Source organism: Nymphalis io, chromosome 14 (assembly GCF_905147045.1).
Source record: "Nymphalis io chromosome 14, ilAglIoxx1.1, whole genome shotgun sequence".
Taxonomy (NCBI): domain Eukaryota; kingdom Metazoa; phylum Arthropoda; class Insecta; order Lepidoptera; family Nymphalidae; genus Nymphalis; species Nymphalis io.
Genome location: NC_065901.1, coordinates 916,224 through 934,099, shown reverse-complemented (window position 1 = coordinate 934,099; position 17,876 = coordinate 916,224). Strand labels below are relative to the sequence as shown.

Below are 17,876 nucleotides of genomic sequence, written 5' to 3'. Positions count from 1 at the left end.
TGTGAAAAAAATTGAGCTATATGACCGAAAGTAGGTAATGAAAAGGCATTGGCAAGAAATTCAATGACCTTTAATTAATTACATTTTGTATTCATTGTATACTATTAAACACATGCTACAGAAAATTATCTAGTATTTTAAACACATCTACTCTTGTTCTCTTGTAAAAATGCCGAGATGGCCTAATGGTTAGAACGCGTGAATCTTAACCGATGATTGTGGGTTCAAACCCGGGCAAGCACCACTGAATTTTCATGTGCTTAATTTGTATTTATAATTCATCTCGTGCTTGACGGTGAAGGAAAACATCGTGAGGAAACCTGCATGTGTCTAATTTCATTGAAATTATGCCACATGTGTATTCTACCAACCCGCATTGGAGCAGTGTGGTGGAATAAGCTGCAATCCTTCTCCTCAAAAAGGGAGAGGAGGCCTTAGCCCAGCTGTGGGACATTAACAGGCTGTTACTGTACTGTTACTCTTGTTCAATAGAATAGTAATATGACTTAATTATGTAGGTACTCTTTTTTTAAAAAGTTTTATCATTGACATTAGTGCATTATACATAATATGGCTTATGAACCAATTGTCTTTAGCAAAGTATATGACTACACATTCGTAAAGCTTTTTGGTTATTTACATCATAGCTTGTTTGATTTAAATGACAATTTTTTACGAAATAAAAGTACTTTTGGTACAATTGATTTATATTATAAAATATTACCGTTGCGTAGATATAGCACATACGGTTATGAAATAAATAACGGAACTATTAGTAAGATATTTAATCCGATTTTATTCTTCCGTCCGTCTTTGGTGGAACTTCCGAAGCATCTTTCTGTATATTTTCAGTGTCGTTTTTGTCAATTTGTTTTTTACTAAAAGCACAAACCCCACCTTCACATTTAAAAGGAAATTCCGTCTTCACATTGCCGTCCGCATCTTTAACAGCCCATGGATTCCAAAAGCGTAGTACATATGGCTGAATGAATTTGTGCCATAAAAACAACAGAACGGGGATGATAAAACAAGGAACGCACACCATTTTCTTTTTTTCTTTTTGCTATATTTGATAATGGAATGCTTTCCAATTTAGTTATGGAATGTGCTAGAATTTCAAAACTAACAAAGGTTTAAAAAACTACATTCAATAACATAAACGAAATTGAACTTAATTCAGCTGACAATGACATTCCATATTTCAGTCAGTATTGTCAACACGTCTGTCAATGCGTATTTGGCTGCTAAAATCAACTGTGTTTCTAAAGCCTCATATACACGTTGGGCCAGCTTGTTCGGCAGACGTTTGACCAATGTATTGGGTTGCAATAATAAATGATTGCTGAGTGCATTAGAAAAGTTGTTGGCATTTTTAAGTCACTTAGCACACTTTTAAATCCTCTGTGTGACTAGGACAATCGATTTATGTACTTACAGGCACATTTGTATGTGTAACACCTATATCTTCCTAACACTTTTTTTACCGGGTTACTTATACTTTGAAGTAATGCTGTCGCTATTAATCATCGTTATGATATCTTCGACATTTATGTAGCAGAAGAGAGCTTTTTGAGCAATCTAACGCAAAGAAGCTAAAGAATCTCTAAGGTAAAAATTTAAAGAAACTAAAATATATCTATATTAGCATATATATATAAAAGAAAAGTAGTATAAGTAGTTGTCTGGTTTCCATAGTACAAGTTCTGCTTAATTTGGGATCAGATGGCCGTGTGTGAATAATGTCCCAGGATATTATATTATTATTATATTAATTGTTGCTTCTTAATGATGAAAATGTGATACACACAGATTTGGTCAAAATGTAATCAAATTAATGATTATGATTACAACGTATAATTATTAATCAAGATTACAGATTAATTTTGATTGATTCTGAAGATGGTTAATTACTTCGATAGGTTAATTACTCCTGTCACTCGACTGCATAGAGTAAGATAAGTAACTCTTTTGTGGGGCAAAGTATGTTTTTACACCAGGATGTCTTAAAGCGCTCAAAATTCGTTTGTTAATAAATAAATAAAAATGCAAAAGAACGCTTGGGTGAAAAGGTTATTCTTCTGGCTATTTCGTTTTATATTGAAAATTTGTGAACAATTAGGTACAAAACATGAAAAAAAAAAAAATCTCATCAAGTTTCTTTCTCAGGTCAGGATATTTCTTTTCCATACCAAGGGTAGTTTTTAATTTGACAAACTATAAGGGTAATGTTTATTAAATAAAGGATTTTGATTTAATTTGCTACGGATCATTGTTGCTCGGGGAAACCTAATTACTTTTATTGGCAAGACCCGGTATTCGAACCCGAGACCATAAAATCACCTGACGTGTTGATGCTGTATCTGATTAAATAGTATTAAATTTTATCACATACCCACTTAGGAGATAGAAAATTGTCGGAGGACGCGGCTATGGCGTAAACTATAAAAAGATTATCACATAAATTTTGAATTAATGAATTATTATAAAAAAATACATATTATGCGTTATTTGAAAATATAAATTGCTTAAAAACATCATAATTAAAATATAATAACAACTAATAAACATATGAAATTTATGTATTACGATATAGGCAAGCATCACATCAAAAAGTTTAAAGTCAAATACAAAATGATTGAACAGGGATTTTTTATAATAAATTTTATTAAAATAAATTTGTTCTTTATTGAATGTTTTTTATAGAAATAAAGTTATAACTTAGGTTTTTAGACTCCTCTTCATAAGTACTATAACATAAGTATTATAAAATAGGTACATTACATGGAATAAAAATTATAATTCTTAAAAATAAATAAATTCCTTTTATCACATTTCTTTGTTTAAGAATAACATTAGAAATCAGGAAAATTAATAAATTTCTATCGTATTAAACTATTACATTAAATATACATACTTTATTATATTAATTTTAAGTAAATAACTAAAGCACCTTGTGTCATTCAAAACATTTTTTAAATTATTAAGTGGTAACACAGTGGCTTATCATTAAATATTTTTTCTATCTACTAGTCAGAGTGTTGATCTAATTTGTATATCATAAGTTCTTAAGCTTTCAGTATTATTTTTGAGTATCCTTCATTTAATTATTTTTACTACATTTAGATTATAGTTAAGCAAAAAGTATTTTTAACAGTAGAATATATTATAGTTTTAGTAAAAAATATAAAAGCTCTGTTGAATGTTGAATAGGTACGATAAGTATCACTTATTTTATAAATATTTAATAATATAATAACAACAGAAACACGTCACTATAACCATATAATCTTAGTTCTAATAAACCTATTTACTTTACGACAACATTGACTTTTGAGATCTCGTTCACAGCACAGTTATTCAAGTCATTTGTAACGACTTAAATAACAATAAAATCAATTAATTTTATTTAACAATTCTTATAAATATAATGTAATATGTCGTATAAAAATATTCTCAATTTATTTCTAACATTACAAGTTTTAAGATGTATAATAAAATATAATTAAAATAACGTCTTAAGAGATAAATATGAACGTATAAACAGTCTAATGGCACATTTTAGTATCCAGATAATTTTATACTCATTAAAAAAATAAACTCAATGGTCCACGCATATACCGGAAACATTTTTCGTAGATAATTTTATATGAGGAAATCGTCGTTACGTGGTCACTTTCACGCTGGACACTGGCACTGTGAGATAATGCACCGAAGGTCACGGGACCAAGATATTATATCCCTTGTGACTGTAATTATACTGAATTGATCAAACCAGAAAACGTAGAAATAAATTATTACAGTTTGCCGGTAGAATAAATTATATGTAGGTGGCTCCCCAAAGGTCCTGCAAAAGCCTAATCTCCAGCGAACAAAATGCCACGACCCGTTATTATTCAATCAAGCTGGGCCCACTCGATTAAGTCATGATGTTTAATAAAAAATATTACGTTTATAATCAAAGCGTTAGAATATAGTTTATAATAAACATTTACTTACTTCTCGAACATGTAAAAGCATAAAACTAAGCAACAATTAAAAATATATTTTTTTAAATTATAAGGCAACCATAGTCTTACGTAGATACGTTACATCACTGCGAATAACAAGCCATATATCAAATATATTGTCGTTAGTCAAAATACGCAGTCCGTTTCATGCATCTATCATTTTAATGCAGACTAAATGAAAAGCACCTCATTGCATGGCGTAGTCCGCTTCCACACTAGTGAGCGCGCCGCGAAGCGACGCCGGCAATTCTGGAACCCTGTAAATGGGATCCGAGAGCGGTGGCAGTATTAACGCGTTATCTGATTTCTCGTAACTGCTATACGATATATATAATTGCGACACGCGGTTTATCTCGTCCTCGGTCATGGCCACTGCGTGTAATTGTTTTCTGAAGTCGGCGTTTATCGGTTCGCCGCATTTAGGGCAAATCTCGTCGAGTAAGCATGACTTTGGTGCGTTTTTCAGTCCATGCTTGCAACGCACCGGCTCTATGAACTTGTAGCGTTTGACTTTCATCGCTTTCTGATCCTTAGATCGACCGTCGGAGAAAACTACGACTAGTTTGTTCGAGTTTGCCACATTGACGGTTCTACCGATTATTTCACCTCCGCCCTTCATCAAGGCGCTGCACAAGGTTTCCGAGGGATTTTCGAAATCTAAGTAAACGAACCTCTTCTCCGTGCTTGCTTTGTTATTATTTTCGATTTGGAGACTATATCTGAGACAGATTTTCTTTGGTTTCTTCATGAACTTCAGGTAAACCTCTATTGGTATATTTATCGAAGCGCAACCAGACTCTTGAATTTCATACGGCGGTTCTTGAAGAACTGGAAAACGATAAGCAGATCAGCTGAATGTGAAACAGTGAACTATTGCGGTCTTGTTTGCACTGTGCTTGGTTACCAACTATCGTACATGTGATAAAGATAATGAGTTTGCTTTAATATGTAACAGTTTTTAACGTTTACAGATATAGATATAGTGTGTTGGTTTTAGGAGCGAAAGAGTTATCATATAAAATTATTAGGTTATTTCATAATTGTTAATAATCAGCGCCATTAGTTTGTACTATACTATAAGACACTCATTAAGCCGCTTTTTGCGAAACCTATGTCGTAGTACCTATTGACCAAAATTACGTTAATCGACGATCACTAATTACGATTAGATAAATGAGGTCAGGAATACTGATAAAGCTTTTGTAATATATCATACATTTGACTTTTACGTTTTTATAAGTCTCTTATATTATAGTACTGTAACAAATGTGGTTATTATTATTATTTTTAACTATATTATTTATTGATCATTGTTTCTATACGTATTGACTCTACCTAAGGTTACTCTAATTTGATCTGGGGTATGCAGAAACAAAAACTGATCCCGGTAATTTACCAATTTAGTCTTAGGATAATTCCTCTCAGATTTTATTTATTAAATACGTCTTTATATGAAAAAGTAATATCGCACGAGAAGCGGTGTAGCGCTGTATGTTTTCGTTTTACTACGCAGACTAATGTCAAAAAACCATGAAGGTTATGCTGATTCTGCTCGTAATTTTTTAAACCAAATTAATTTGACAAAGAAATGTAAAATGTATGTGAAGATATAGCTAGCTTCATTTTTCATGTGTGGTATTATAAAATTAGATATTGTAAAATAAGCAATTGCGTACAATACAATCAGCTGTAATTGGTGAGGTGATATGATAAGTATTATTTTGTCAGAACTACCTCGTTTGGGGTAAACAAATGCAGTCGGCGGGTGCAATATAAACACGACCTTGTGCACGAACGCGCTGATGTCGCCGCGCGCGCCGCGCACCCACACGCGCCAGTCAAGTGCCAGCGCGCGTCCCGTCACCGAACGCCGAGGCTCGCAAGCGTGGCCCACCTCAAGCCATATGCGTACACACATCTGTAAAATGTATAATTTGAATATTTCATATAAAGTTTTGTTATTACTACTACCAAGTTATGATTACTCGGAAAACACGTATAACCGTTGGCGTTGCACCTAAACTCTTCACGCTCGTGTCGGATTGCCATCCCATCGGATTATGAGAGTGCACACACTTGTGCACTATAATATGCTATTCTCTCGTGAGATTGGCCGCCGTCGCCGAAATCGGTATGGAGGACTTTATATTATCATTTTTATATATCTTTATAATTTATAAAATGATTATAACAAATAAATAATTATGTAGGTAGAATTTAAAAAGGTCTTGGTACTTTTAAAGTAGTTGTTGATTCGTATGCAAGAAATGAAAAAATAAATCGTAAAAGCAATAAACGATCGCGATTTATGATCGATATCAAATAACGATTGTTAGGAATATCTCAAATCTTAAAAAATAGTAAATTGTCTATGACCTCAATCTCATCCCAATATAGTTCATAAGAGATTCCGCCGCAAGGCTACGTGTAAGGTCTATGTCAGTTAATTTACTGACCATTAATAGGTAAATAGCTTATAGTTAGATGAACAAAGACAAAAATCAATTAAAAAATATTATATTTCTTAGCCTACTTCATTTAAATTTATTAATTTCAAATTATAATTCAAAATAACACGGGGATTATTCAACGAAGTTGACTTTTAACGTTATTATATACAAGTTTATATGTATAATATTATAGTTTCCTGTTTACACTAGGAAGCGATATAACGGAAAATATTGATCATTCGTGTATAATAAATTAGCAGAACAAGACACGGACTTCGACACTTAAAAAAAATAGTTGATTTGAGCTAATCGTTATGTCACTGGCAAAAATGTATAAGTACGACTATGTTTATTATTATTAGCTTTTATGTGCTAAAATAATGATTGAAATTCGAATAAAGACTAAGACCAACCTTGAGGACTAAGAGTAATTTAATAAAATGCTTATAAAGTAGGAAGGTCTATAGTGTTCTTTGAAGCTTAATAGAGGGACCAACACCTTGAAATTGTGACAAATATTTTTTAGATGAAATTGAACCTGCAAACGACGATGTTAAGTTATATGCAGTTATTGTACAAGATAGTGGTAAATAATATTAAAAAGGTACAGATATTAAACAAATTGTCTATGGTCAGTTGTTAAAAAAAGTGCTTCAGAGCGAATGGTGCCAAAATAAAGCACGAACGGTATATTTTGTTGCGTCACACGTCGCGGCCTTGACAGTGAATAATGTCTTGATAGGTAGTTAGTAGTTAGTAGCTACAATCTTGAAATTATATCAACGAGTAATCAGTTGTGTTTATTAATAAACACCATTATTGGTTTCTTTATGTTCGAAGAGCCTGCTGAGTGCATTTTTACTAAGAATGTTTTGTTATAAAAATAGCTAGGATGACATCTTTATAATTAAAGCGACTGATTGCCTTAATGATCTAGTGGCTAAACTAGTTACAGCCAGGCCACAGATCCCGAAATACGAGATTCAAAGCTCGGGTCGGGCCAAAAAATTATTGGTTTTTCTGTCGAGTTCTCAATAGCAGCTCGATGTCTTAAAATTGGCATTATACTTGAGTTTGCGCACACACTCGTGGACTATAATATTTTATACGCAGTTGGCTCGTCTCAATTGGCCTCCGTGGGTGAAATCGCTCAAGAGGACATCATCAATTGTAAGACACGATCACTACGCATCTTGGAAGTTAAAAAAATATATTTTTGTTTCAGCGCTAGACGTTTGTTTAATTCAAAACACCGAACCGCATTGGAGCAGCTCGGTGGAATAAGTTTCAAACCTTCTCTTCAAAAGGAGAGGAGGCCTTAGCCCAGCAGTGGGACATTTATAGGCTGTTACTTACTACTTACGTCTCATTGATCCGCCTAACACCAATATTTAGTATTATTGTGTTGCGGTTTGGGAGCCGGTGTAACTACGGGTACAGGGTACATACATCTTATATCCCAAGGTTAGTGGCGCATTGGCATTATAAGGGATGGTTATTATTCCTTACAGTGTCAGTGGCTATGGTTAGATGTGACCACTTACCATCAGGTGGCCCATTTGCTAGTCTTCCTATATCAAATAAGAAAAATATATATATCAATTAGGGTTTCGCAATAAAAATGCGTTTTGAATGTCTGCGAAGTTGTTATCGGAACTTTGGACGTAAGATAAAAGTGGAATAATTATGTATTGTAAATAAAGATATATTAATCAAGAGCTGATCGTATTGCAAAATATAGAAGACATATTAGCGAATTGCACGAAATATCTAAGGTTTGTTTGTTGTATATACTCTTATATTGAGTAATGTTTATTAATGATATATTTAGATAAGACTCAAGCTTACCAATTGGCAAATTTGAAACTCCCGTGTTATTTACATGTTTATATAAAACATTCTTTAAAAGTAATTACACGAATATATTTTTTATGTTTCTCTATTGTTTTTGTTATGTATTAAAACGTAATTATATCTTAGACTTATTTAAGGTCACATTATAGTTCTCTACCGGCCAGCCACTCACTTATTTAGTGCTAAGTAACAATGAATTAATTATTTTGTTCAGTACAGTGTGACGGGTGACTAAGTCTTTGTTGCTGTACACGTTATGTGTACTTAGTACTTTTGTATTATGATACACTTTAGTATTTTCCTCGTTATATTTCGTTGGATAATGTTCGTGTTTTGCTTTTGTATTTGTAAATATATATCTTCTATGTAATACACTATATATCATATTGTAAATGATAGTATATCACTGGATAAGACATTTTGTAACAGGCACAAGGGACATAACATCTCAGTTCCCAAGGTTGGTGGCGCTTTGGCGATGAAAGGAATTGTTTTTCTTTTTCTGAAATGAATAATTTTTGCATTGAGTCTTATGATTCATTTTATGCTCAACAGTGAAGGAAGATTTAAAGAAACATGAATTTGCAGGATAAAATTGTGCCAAACGTATATCCACTGAAAAGCACTGGAAAGAAACTGGAAGAAATCAAACTCGCTCCATGAGAGGATTTGTCCATGCCCAGCCGTGGGACAACGTCGAGCTGTTAATGTCAATTTGAATTCTCGTTCGTTCATTAAGTAAATTAATTTTAAAGCTTGTAAATGTACTGGGCTTAAGACAAACATGAGATAAGGTTTAATGATAAATTAGGCATATGGTGCTTGCGTTTAAACACCATGGGTTTAACCTCGTTAAGATTCACATGTTCCAACCACTGGGCCATCTAGGCTCAGATCAAAATCAACAGAATAATTAATATCAGTGGGTGTTACCTTCGTTTCCTAGTATATAATCCAAATTTATTTTATTAGCCTTCGCTCTAATATCCTTTGAAATATTTTTGAAAGAAGTTTAAACAAAAATCTTTAAATATAATTTCACGTTAATATTTTCATCTCATTAAAAAAAAAACATTTAAATTAAATGAAAATAAGTTTCATGTTTATTTTATTACTGAAAACTTCTATTCATTGAATTATAAAATGACAATTATATCTTTTTTTAAATTGCGTACTAAGGAGTTTTAGTGCAAAAAGTTGTGTCGAAACAATTTTTTATATGCTGAGCGAAGTGTTAAATAAAAAGTTACCTATGTAAACATTTTGCAATAAGTTCAATAATAGATTAATTGTAGCTATCAAATTACTTTATCTGTAAGCAATATATATTTATTGTATTACCAGACGGTAAGTGGCCACGAGTAATAACTCCTTTACATAGCCAATGGACCACCAACATTGGGAACTGAGATGGTCCCAAGATTGGTGACATACATTACTAAGTATTGCTGTTTGACGATAGAATACCTAATGATTGGGGGTACAGACCATCCACTGAGGGTTTGCACCATCCACCAAGTATATTTATTTAAAAAAGGCAACAAACTCACTATATAATACGAATAGGTACAATAATTTTTCCGTTATCTCACTTGTACAAAGTTCAATGTCGAAATATGTTAGACTTATTATATGCTCTAGTACAAGGATATTATAAAAGTCATAACTACAATAAAAACTAAATAAAAAATGTTCATAAAATTTGCAGTCACCGTTACAATTAAAAAAAAAAAAATTTTGATTAGGTATTATATATACTATGTACGTATATAGTTTGACGTTATGAATAGAAGAAAGTGACATTTTATTGTAATTTGAATAAAAGAGGTTTTATGCAAAATAGCCTATTTTAATTTTTTTCTTTTTTTTATATGAGCATAAAAAGCTTATTGTTTAAATGTTAAAGTTATGATTCATTATACTTTAAACTATTAAATCGTCATAAGTGAACAATGATATTAAAAAGTAATCAATTTGCGCGCGCTACTAATATATCTAATTGCTGAGATGGCCCAGTGGTAAGAGCGCGTGAATTTTAACCAATAATCGCGGGTTCAAACCTGAATTTTCATGTGCTTAATTTGTGAATACAATTCATCTCGTGCTTGATGGTGAACGAAAACATCGTGAGGAAATCTGCATGTGTTTAATTTTCTGAAATTCTACCCCATGTGTATTCCACCAACCCGCATTGGAGCGTGGTGGAACAAGCTTCAAAAACTTCTTCTCAAAAAGGGAGAGGAGATCTTAGCCCAGCAGTTGGATATTCACAGGCTGATACTGACTGACTGAATATGTCTTCTTCTTTTAACATGTATTATATAATTTTGTCTAACCAAATTATATCTTTTAAATAATTAATAATTAAAATCTACACAAATCATGATATTGAGTTTCGGTTGTTTTTAATTACTGATTTTATTTTCGTAATAATATTACCTACATAATTCCTTTTTAATTTCTTTAAAAGAATGCACGTGGACTTAAGAATAAAAAATGGAAACCGAAAATAAACGAAACAATTGTTTAATAAATGACGTGTTCAAGCAGTGTAACTGATTATGTAGGTAGACTTATTTAATTAGATTATATTTTTTTTTTTTTTTTTATAGAATAGGAAGGTGGACGAGCATATGGGCCACCTGATGGTAAGTGGTCACCAAACGCCCTTAGACATTGGCATTCTAAGAAATGTCAACCATCGCTTATAGCCAATGCGCCACCAACCTTGGGAACTAAGATTTTATGTCCCTTGTGCCTGTAATTACACTGGCTCACTCACCCTTCAAACCGGAACACAACAATATCAAGTATTGCTGTTTTGCGGTAGAATATCTGATGAGTGGGTGGTACCTACCCAGACGAGCTTGCACAAAGCCCTACCACCAGTAGATATTATAGTATAGATAGACTATATCATAAATTGTTAGATTCTATTTAATTATAAAATTAAAAGTCGTTAATGAATATTAGTTTAGTAAAGAAAAAAAGATAGTACGCGAATTGTCATCACAATGTGTATCATCTATATATACAAAAGAATAACTGACTGATATATCAATGCAGTCTAGACCCCTTTTTTAACACTGGAATAACACGTTACGCGTTTCCCCCACGGGAACAGTGTGGGGGGGGGGTATGTGAGGCTCGCCGGTGTCCAAGGCGCCGAGTGCGCCCCGAACATCGGAATACCCTCTAAAAAGCGGTCGCTTAACGAGGAGCGCCACGGGATCGTTCGCATGCTACCGTGAAAGCCTGAACTCCTTTTTTTTTAACGCTGAAAAAACGCATTACGCGTTTCCCCCACGGGAACAGTGGGAGGGTATGTGGGGCTCGCCGGTGTCCAAGACGCCGAGTGCACCCCGAACATCGGAATACCTACTAAAAACCAGCGGTACCCTTTCCGTCTTAACGAGCAGCGCCACGGGATCGCTTTCGCATGCTACCGTGGCGCTCTGACGGCCGGCCCGCCTGTGCGGGCCTCCATTCTCTAGGATACTGTGAACAGCTGGGTAGCCCCATGAAAATTTGCATACGATTCCTTCCCGAGTTCCTTTTACACATAAGGTTAGTACTAAGGGAGGAAATTAAACCCTTAAGTAGTGATGAAGGAGATGAAAGTTTGTATGAAAATCCTTCATTTCTTAATAATTAAAATGAAAATTCTTCAAAATCCAAAAAGCTACGAACTATGGAAATTGGTTAAGTCGCGGTTAAAGCACTAGTATTATAATTTATTTATATCTTCCGTAATAATGAAAGCGTCTAAATTGTGTAAAACTATATGGTGAAGTTAATAGACACTGAATAAAAAATAAATCATATTATATATCAAGAGATCAAATTTCTGTAAAAGAAACGTTATATAACGTAAAATTGTAATGTATATATACAACAACAAAAACTTCGAAAGACTGTCAATAGTAAATCGAAACCAATTCTATTAGGGTATTCTCAAACACTCGCCAGTATCTTACTCAAATAAGCTTTTGAAGAACTTTTATGTCGTCATTTTACACTACACGTATTATTATGGATATGGATTATATATGAGTTACACAATTACAACTACACTTTCCTGATCTATTGAACTCTCTAGAATTAGACTCAGTGATAGTGAAAGCTATGATGGACTGGGTACCAGGACATAACTTTAAGGGCTAGAGACGCGATGATATTGCCTCCACCGGTGGAATACTTCATTTTGCCCAGAGATACGGAATTGCGATTCAACTTGGAAAACATCTAGCTTTCTAGCCACGGAGACATACATTTGTAGAGTTATTTTTGAGAGTGAGCTATTTTTAATTTATATTTGATATTTAATTAAGACCCCAATGTAAGATTTTCTTATTTAAAACATTAAAAACAACTTAGGCACAGCGCTCATGAACTCTAATAATATAAGTAGAAGTGTTTTTATATACTAATTAGTTTTACATCCGCAAACTTCCGCGGCAAAGTGCTTACACAATTTCATGATAATCGGTTAGTTGACGTGACAGCGTAACAAATAAACAATCAAACTCATTTTCGCAATAATAATATTAATCAGGATATATCTTATAGAAAAAGAATTTTAGTTTATTTAATTGATCACATGTTATAAATAATAATAATATCCTCCAGATCGATTTCGGCCACGGTGGCCAATCTCAAGAGATATTAGCCAATTATGCAGGGCATATTATATTGCACAAGTATGTGCGCAAACACAAGTGCACTCTATTCCCTAACCTCATAATCCTCATAATCCGATGGGACGGCAATCCGACACGACCGGAAAGAGTTCCGGCGCAGGACCAACGGCTTTACATGCTTTCCGAGGCACGGGAGCGTACACACTTCCAACTTCCAGACTCCGGGCTGCTACTAAGAATTTTCTGACAGAAAAACCCTGACCTGAAATTGAACCCAGGACCTCCGGGTCTGCGGCCTTACATCAAGCCACTAGACCAACGAGACAGTCAACAAGCCGTGGCCGAAATCGGTCTGGAGGACATTATTATTATTATCACGTTATATTTTTATTTAACATTTTAATTTAAGTTAATTATACAAATAAAATTATAAAGTTTTATTTACATTTTTTTTAAATATTAGATTTATATCGTCATGTCGATATTTACATAATAGTTATGTAAATTTTACATATATGCATATTATGTAAATAATTGTGTCGTGTAGAATAACTTTACGTGAACTCTATGAGAAGGTTAAATAAACAATTATATTATTTCGAAGGTATACTCTACCCTGGTATTCCAATCGGAGGAGTAAAGGTAAACAACCCGTAGATTTACAAATTGCATGCGTTTTGCTAATTGTTTTGCTGTATTACGCACTATAAACAGTACTTGATTCATTTATCTTTATTTATAATACAACGCTATTCCACTTATAACTAAATTAATATAACTTTCGAAGACGCCATTATTTCGCGAATCCATAGTGAATACCATAAATTATTCAAGATCTTGACCATATATTTCGCGTCAATTTCGGGGTACTCCTCTTGTAGTTGGAATATGCTATAAAGATTTTCATTCAGTTAAAATTTTTAACTTAATTATTTATTTGAAATTGTTATAAATAATTTTCAGTTTCGTAAATCCTCCTATATTATTGTTGACCAATGAAGAACTCTTCGAATGTAACGTTTAAAAAATATGGTGTACAAATTTTTCTTTCGAAAATAGATCAAATTATTTTATGTGCACTCGTGTATCAATCTTTCAAATGATATAAGCTTATGTATCTCTTCTTTTACTAAATGATTCGATACCAACTTACGATGTCTACATTATGTATAACTTATGTACGTGTAAATTTCAAAATAGTGTATATATATATTTTTTAATTTTATTTATTTTAGCACGCAGGCACAATTTATCATCATAAATGTGTGGATTAAAAAAAAACGTAATTTATAAATAATTTCGGCTTCAAATTAAAAAAGTTGGCTTTACATCAGATACTCTCATTCCAATTCGTAGTAAATGGAATTAAACTGTAATATATTTCATGTTCATGAATATTGTAGATCTTGACATTTGGCCTTGCTTCATTTGAAAATATGGGTCAACATATACGCAACGGGTAGCGCAAGTGCGGCCATCGTGGAAATCATTTGGGGAGGCCTTTGTCCAGCAGTGGACGCTTTCCGGCAAGTATGAAGATCTTTAGTAATTTAGCGTATTAAATATAATCGTTCAATTTGTATCGATTAAATAAAATTCATTTACAATAACTGTGTTTGTTACATTATTCTTATTTTTATACCATTTTTCACAGTTTTTCTTATCAGGTGTAGACAATTTTAAGAGAAAAATAATGTTCAAACTTATATTGTAATAGCCGTGTCCAGTTTCACTCGCATATAAATTGGATCATGCATGATTTATACACGCGATAAATGGAAAAGTAAGTCCTCTCATTAACTAAATGCCATTACAGTTTGGCCAACGTTCAAAAAGTAATATCTGTCGACGACCTAATTAAGGAGGATACATTTTTTTAATTACAAGTTCTGTTGCTGTATTTAGGAAAACCTCACTTGACTTGAAAATATTATCATATAATATACTATCCACATATATCTGTGTTAATATGTAATTAATTGTAAAAAAATAATAACAAAAAAATATATAAATGTGTTCATTTATGAACAAGACCCCAATATCCAAGTTTACGCGAATCGCACCAAATAAGTTTCGCTGGTCTACAATCGAAAACAACATTTTAAACATAGTTCTGTATTATATTTTGAGTCTAAACTTTAAAGCCGGCGTTTATTATTTCAAGCCATTTGGATGAAACTTTTTTTTCTTTAACATGATTATTAAAAAAGTTAAAAAGTTGAATACGTGAATGTTTGAAAAAGCCAATGTTATCGATAAATTAAACACACACATGAAAAGTAAATGAATTTCACAATCCTATGTCATGAATTTTATTGGTTAATTGCCACTTGTATACTTATTTGATATTAGAATTCGATCATCTTCTCTTTTTTATTCTATTTGATATTTTTTTAAATATTTAGTGATTGATTTCAAATTCTTGCTAAAGCATTTCTGAATAAACTAGAAGAGAATATTGGAAATTTATCGGAATTGGCATTTGTAAAAAAATAACGTGTTTTTATTTTATACATTATTCCTTCTATAATATATTTTAAAATATTCAAATATATTAAATCACTTTATTTTACTGGTGGTAGGGCTTTGTGCAAGCTCGTCTGGGTAGGTACCACCCACTCATTAGATATTCTACCGCAAAACAGCAATACTTGATATTGTTGTGTTCCGGTTTGAAGGGTGAGTGAGCCAGTGTAATTACAGGCACAAGGGACATAAAATCTTAGTTCCCAAGGTTGGTGGCGCATTGGATATGTAAGCGATGGTTGACATTTCTTACAATGCTAATGTCTAAGAGCGTTGGTGACCACTTACCATCAGGTGGCTCATATGCTCGTCCGCCTTCCTATTCTATAAAAAAAAAAAAAAAAAATCATCAGCGGTTGGCGTTCAGTATGGCCCCTTGGCGAAATCAATCAAGAGAATACCATACGAAACTTGTCATAATTTGTCATTTGTATTTTATAAATATAATACAGAGGTAAGGTTTATTTGGGTTCCAAATTAGATATGAACATTTGAATATACCAGATGAAACCAGAAAGCAGGGTAGACGAATCAACTCCTTGAATAATCCTGCATTATGTACTTTGATTTATTGAGTTGTATTATCCGGCAAAACAGAATAGTCACCATGCACGTCTATACTGAATGTATTGAGCGCCTTTTTTTTTCGCTGGAAAAACGCGTTACGCGTTTCCCCCACAGGAACAGTGGGGGGTATGTGGGCCTCGCTGGTGTCCAAGGCACCGAGTGCGCACCGAACATCGGAATACCCACTAAAAAACCAGCGGTACCCTTTCCGTCTTAGCGAGGAGCGCCACGGGATCGCTTTCGCATGCTACCGTGACGCTCTGACGGATTGTATTGAGCGCCTCAACAACCTACAGTTGTTATCCTGGAAATTATTTTTGCCGATTTGCCAAATCTATCACGCCTTGTTTATAAAATAAATGGCCCACAAGCGAATGCTGATGATAATTATTAGTAAGTACTTTAAGGTAATCAGCTTATCTTTCAAACTATTTTATTACAATCGATGTGAAACTTGAAGTTTATCGTTAATAAATTATTAGTATATCCTGTACGATGAAAACAATTAAAAAAACACCATTATTAAAATTACAAGTTGAAAAACTATAATCCGTTATTGTATTTCATACAACAAATTTACATTGAATAATTTTTTTAACTATGATGCACACGCCTATTAGCTATGTTAATACGCAATACTATATATTTGTTGAAATAGTGGACAAATGTAACTATTGTTTTATATAATTGAACGTTAGAAGTGATACTTATAACGTAATAGGTACATTAGCGGTGTTATCTTGTCAATAAAAAGATAAAACATAAATCCGTTACTTCCATATGAGATGTAAATATAAATTTACATATATATTCGTAAGCGATAAGGAAAAATTGTATAAAAATACAATAAATACTTATTTAAATAAATAGCTATTTGAATGGCAGTTGTTGTATTATGTATGACAAATATTTTGGTATTTGAGTTCACGAAAACCAGTTACATTAAGTGCGCGGGAAGCATCACTGACACCCTTCTTATTAAACAACTCTGTCTATAAAATGATAAATCGTATTGTAATCAATTAATTAAAATTTTTATTTAACCATTTAAAAGATGCGTTTAAGATAAAAATGTTTGAAAATAAGCTATGACGTCATTGATAACGATTTGGAAAACATATAAATATGTGTCAATGCATACCCACTAAGGAACGTTCCTTCGCTCGTCGGTCGATCGCATGAAGTTTCCAAACGTGCGTTCACAACTTATTTAGTCACGGTCGCCACTCGGACGGTCGGGCGGACGGCGGTATTATTATGCGAGCACTCACCGGCTTCTCATATCGGTATGGAGGACCTTCAGTCATTTTCTAAGATGTGATAAAACCGCCGCTCCTCGTGCGGTGACGGCTGACATCTGTAACAGACCGTCGAGGTCATTAGTCGATCGTCATTAATATATGATAGCGTATCACTAGCACTGTTGCCACAACTCACTTGTGATTTATTGGTGACAGGCAAAGATGCATTAGGCAGCTGTGGGTTTTCGGCGGCAAGTCAAGCGCGCAGCATGACGGACGAGACGTCGTCAAAGCGCGTTTATCACTGGCTAAGTGAATGAGATTGTATGAGGCCGGGTGCGCTGCGGAGTGACGCGGGCAAGTGACGTCGTGCAGTGGCCTCGCTCGCACCCTCCGCCTCGGTCCTCCCGCCTCCGTATGACGTATTGCAAACTGCAAACACGTTCCGTTTCAAGTTTAATATAGTTTGAGTAATTATTTGTATTACAATAATTTATCGTTGTTATTCAAATGCTAGAAAATCATTGTTAATAGCAATTCGTCTCTATCTTACTTGAATATGAATGTTAAAATAAAAATCAAGTTTTCGTC

The 17,876-nt window shown here is 33.4% G+C and overlaps 3 protein-coding genes across 4 annotated transcripts in view; 1 reads left to right on the top strand and 2 right to left on the bottom strand.

Moving 5' to 3' along the window:
- The window catches only part of LOC126773400 (WD repeat-containing protein 61-like), a 146,834-nt gene that overhangs the window by 116,435 nt on the left and 12,523 nt on the right, over window positions 1-17,876 (top strand). The window lies entirely within an intron of this gene.
- Window positions 55-1,203, bottom strand: LOC126773448 (UPF0729 protein AAEL015238). Its single transcript, XM_050494406.1, has one exon. It carries the CDS (start codon window positions 1,043-1,045, stop codon window positions 785-787), a length of 261 nt encoding a protein of 86 aa, XP_050350363.1. The 5' UTR covers window positions 1,046-1,203; the 3' UTR covers window positions 55-784.
- LOC126773418 (protein AF-9-like) lies at window positions 2,844-17,668 on the bottom strand. 2 transcript variants are annotated; one of them, XM_050494364.1, is made up of 4 exons: window positions 17,482-17,668; window positions 17,316-17,401; window positions 5,742-5,925; window positions 2,845-4,835 (listed from the first exon to the last, which is right to left on the bottom strand). In XM_050494364.1, exons 2-4 carry the CDS (start codon window positions 17,349-17,351, stop codon window positions 4,195-4,197), a joined length of 861 nt encoding a protein of 286 aa, XP_050350321.1. In that variant the 5' UTR covers window positions 17,352-17,401; window positions 17,482-17,668; the 3' UTR covers window positions 2,845-4,194. The 2 variants fall into 2 exon arrangements, with proteins under 2 accessions (XP_050350322.1, XP_050350321.1); XM_050494365.1 differs by lacking the exon at window positions 17,482-17,668 and having other exon boundaries at window positions 2,844-4,835; window positions 17,186-17,321.

What these genes read in the sequence shown, in the direction of transcription:
- LOC126773448 (XM_050494406.1), bottom strand. Translation starts at nt 1,045, where the DNA reads ATGGTGTGCGTTCCTTGTTTTATCATCCCCGTTCTGTTGTTTTTATGG.
- LOC126773418 (XM_050494364.1), bottom strand. Translation starts at nt 17,351, where the DNA reads ATGACTGAAGGTCCTCCATACCGATATGAGAAGCCG. An exon ending in CATACCGATATGAGAAGCCG is followed by an intron (nt 5,926 to 17,315) that starts GTGAGTGCTCGC and finishes TACATTTTACAG; the next exon opens with ATGTGTGTACGCATATGGCT. An exon ending in ATTTGTTTACCCCAAACGAG is followed by an intron (nt 4,836 to 5,741) that starts GTAGTTCTGACA and finishes ATCGTTTTCCAG; the next exon opens with TTCTTCAAGAACCGCCGTAT.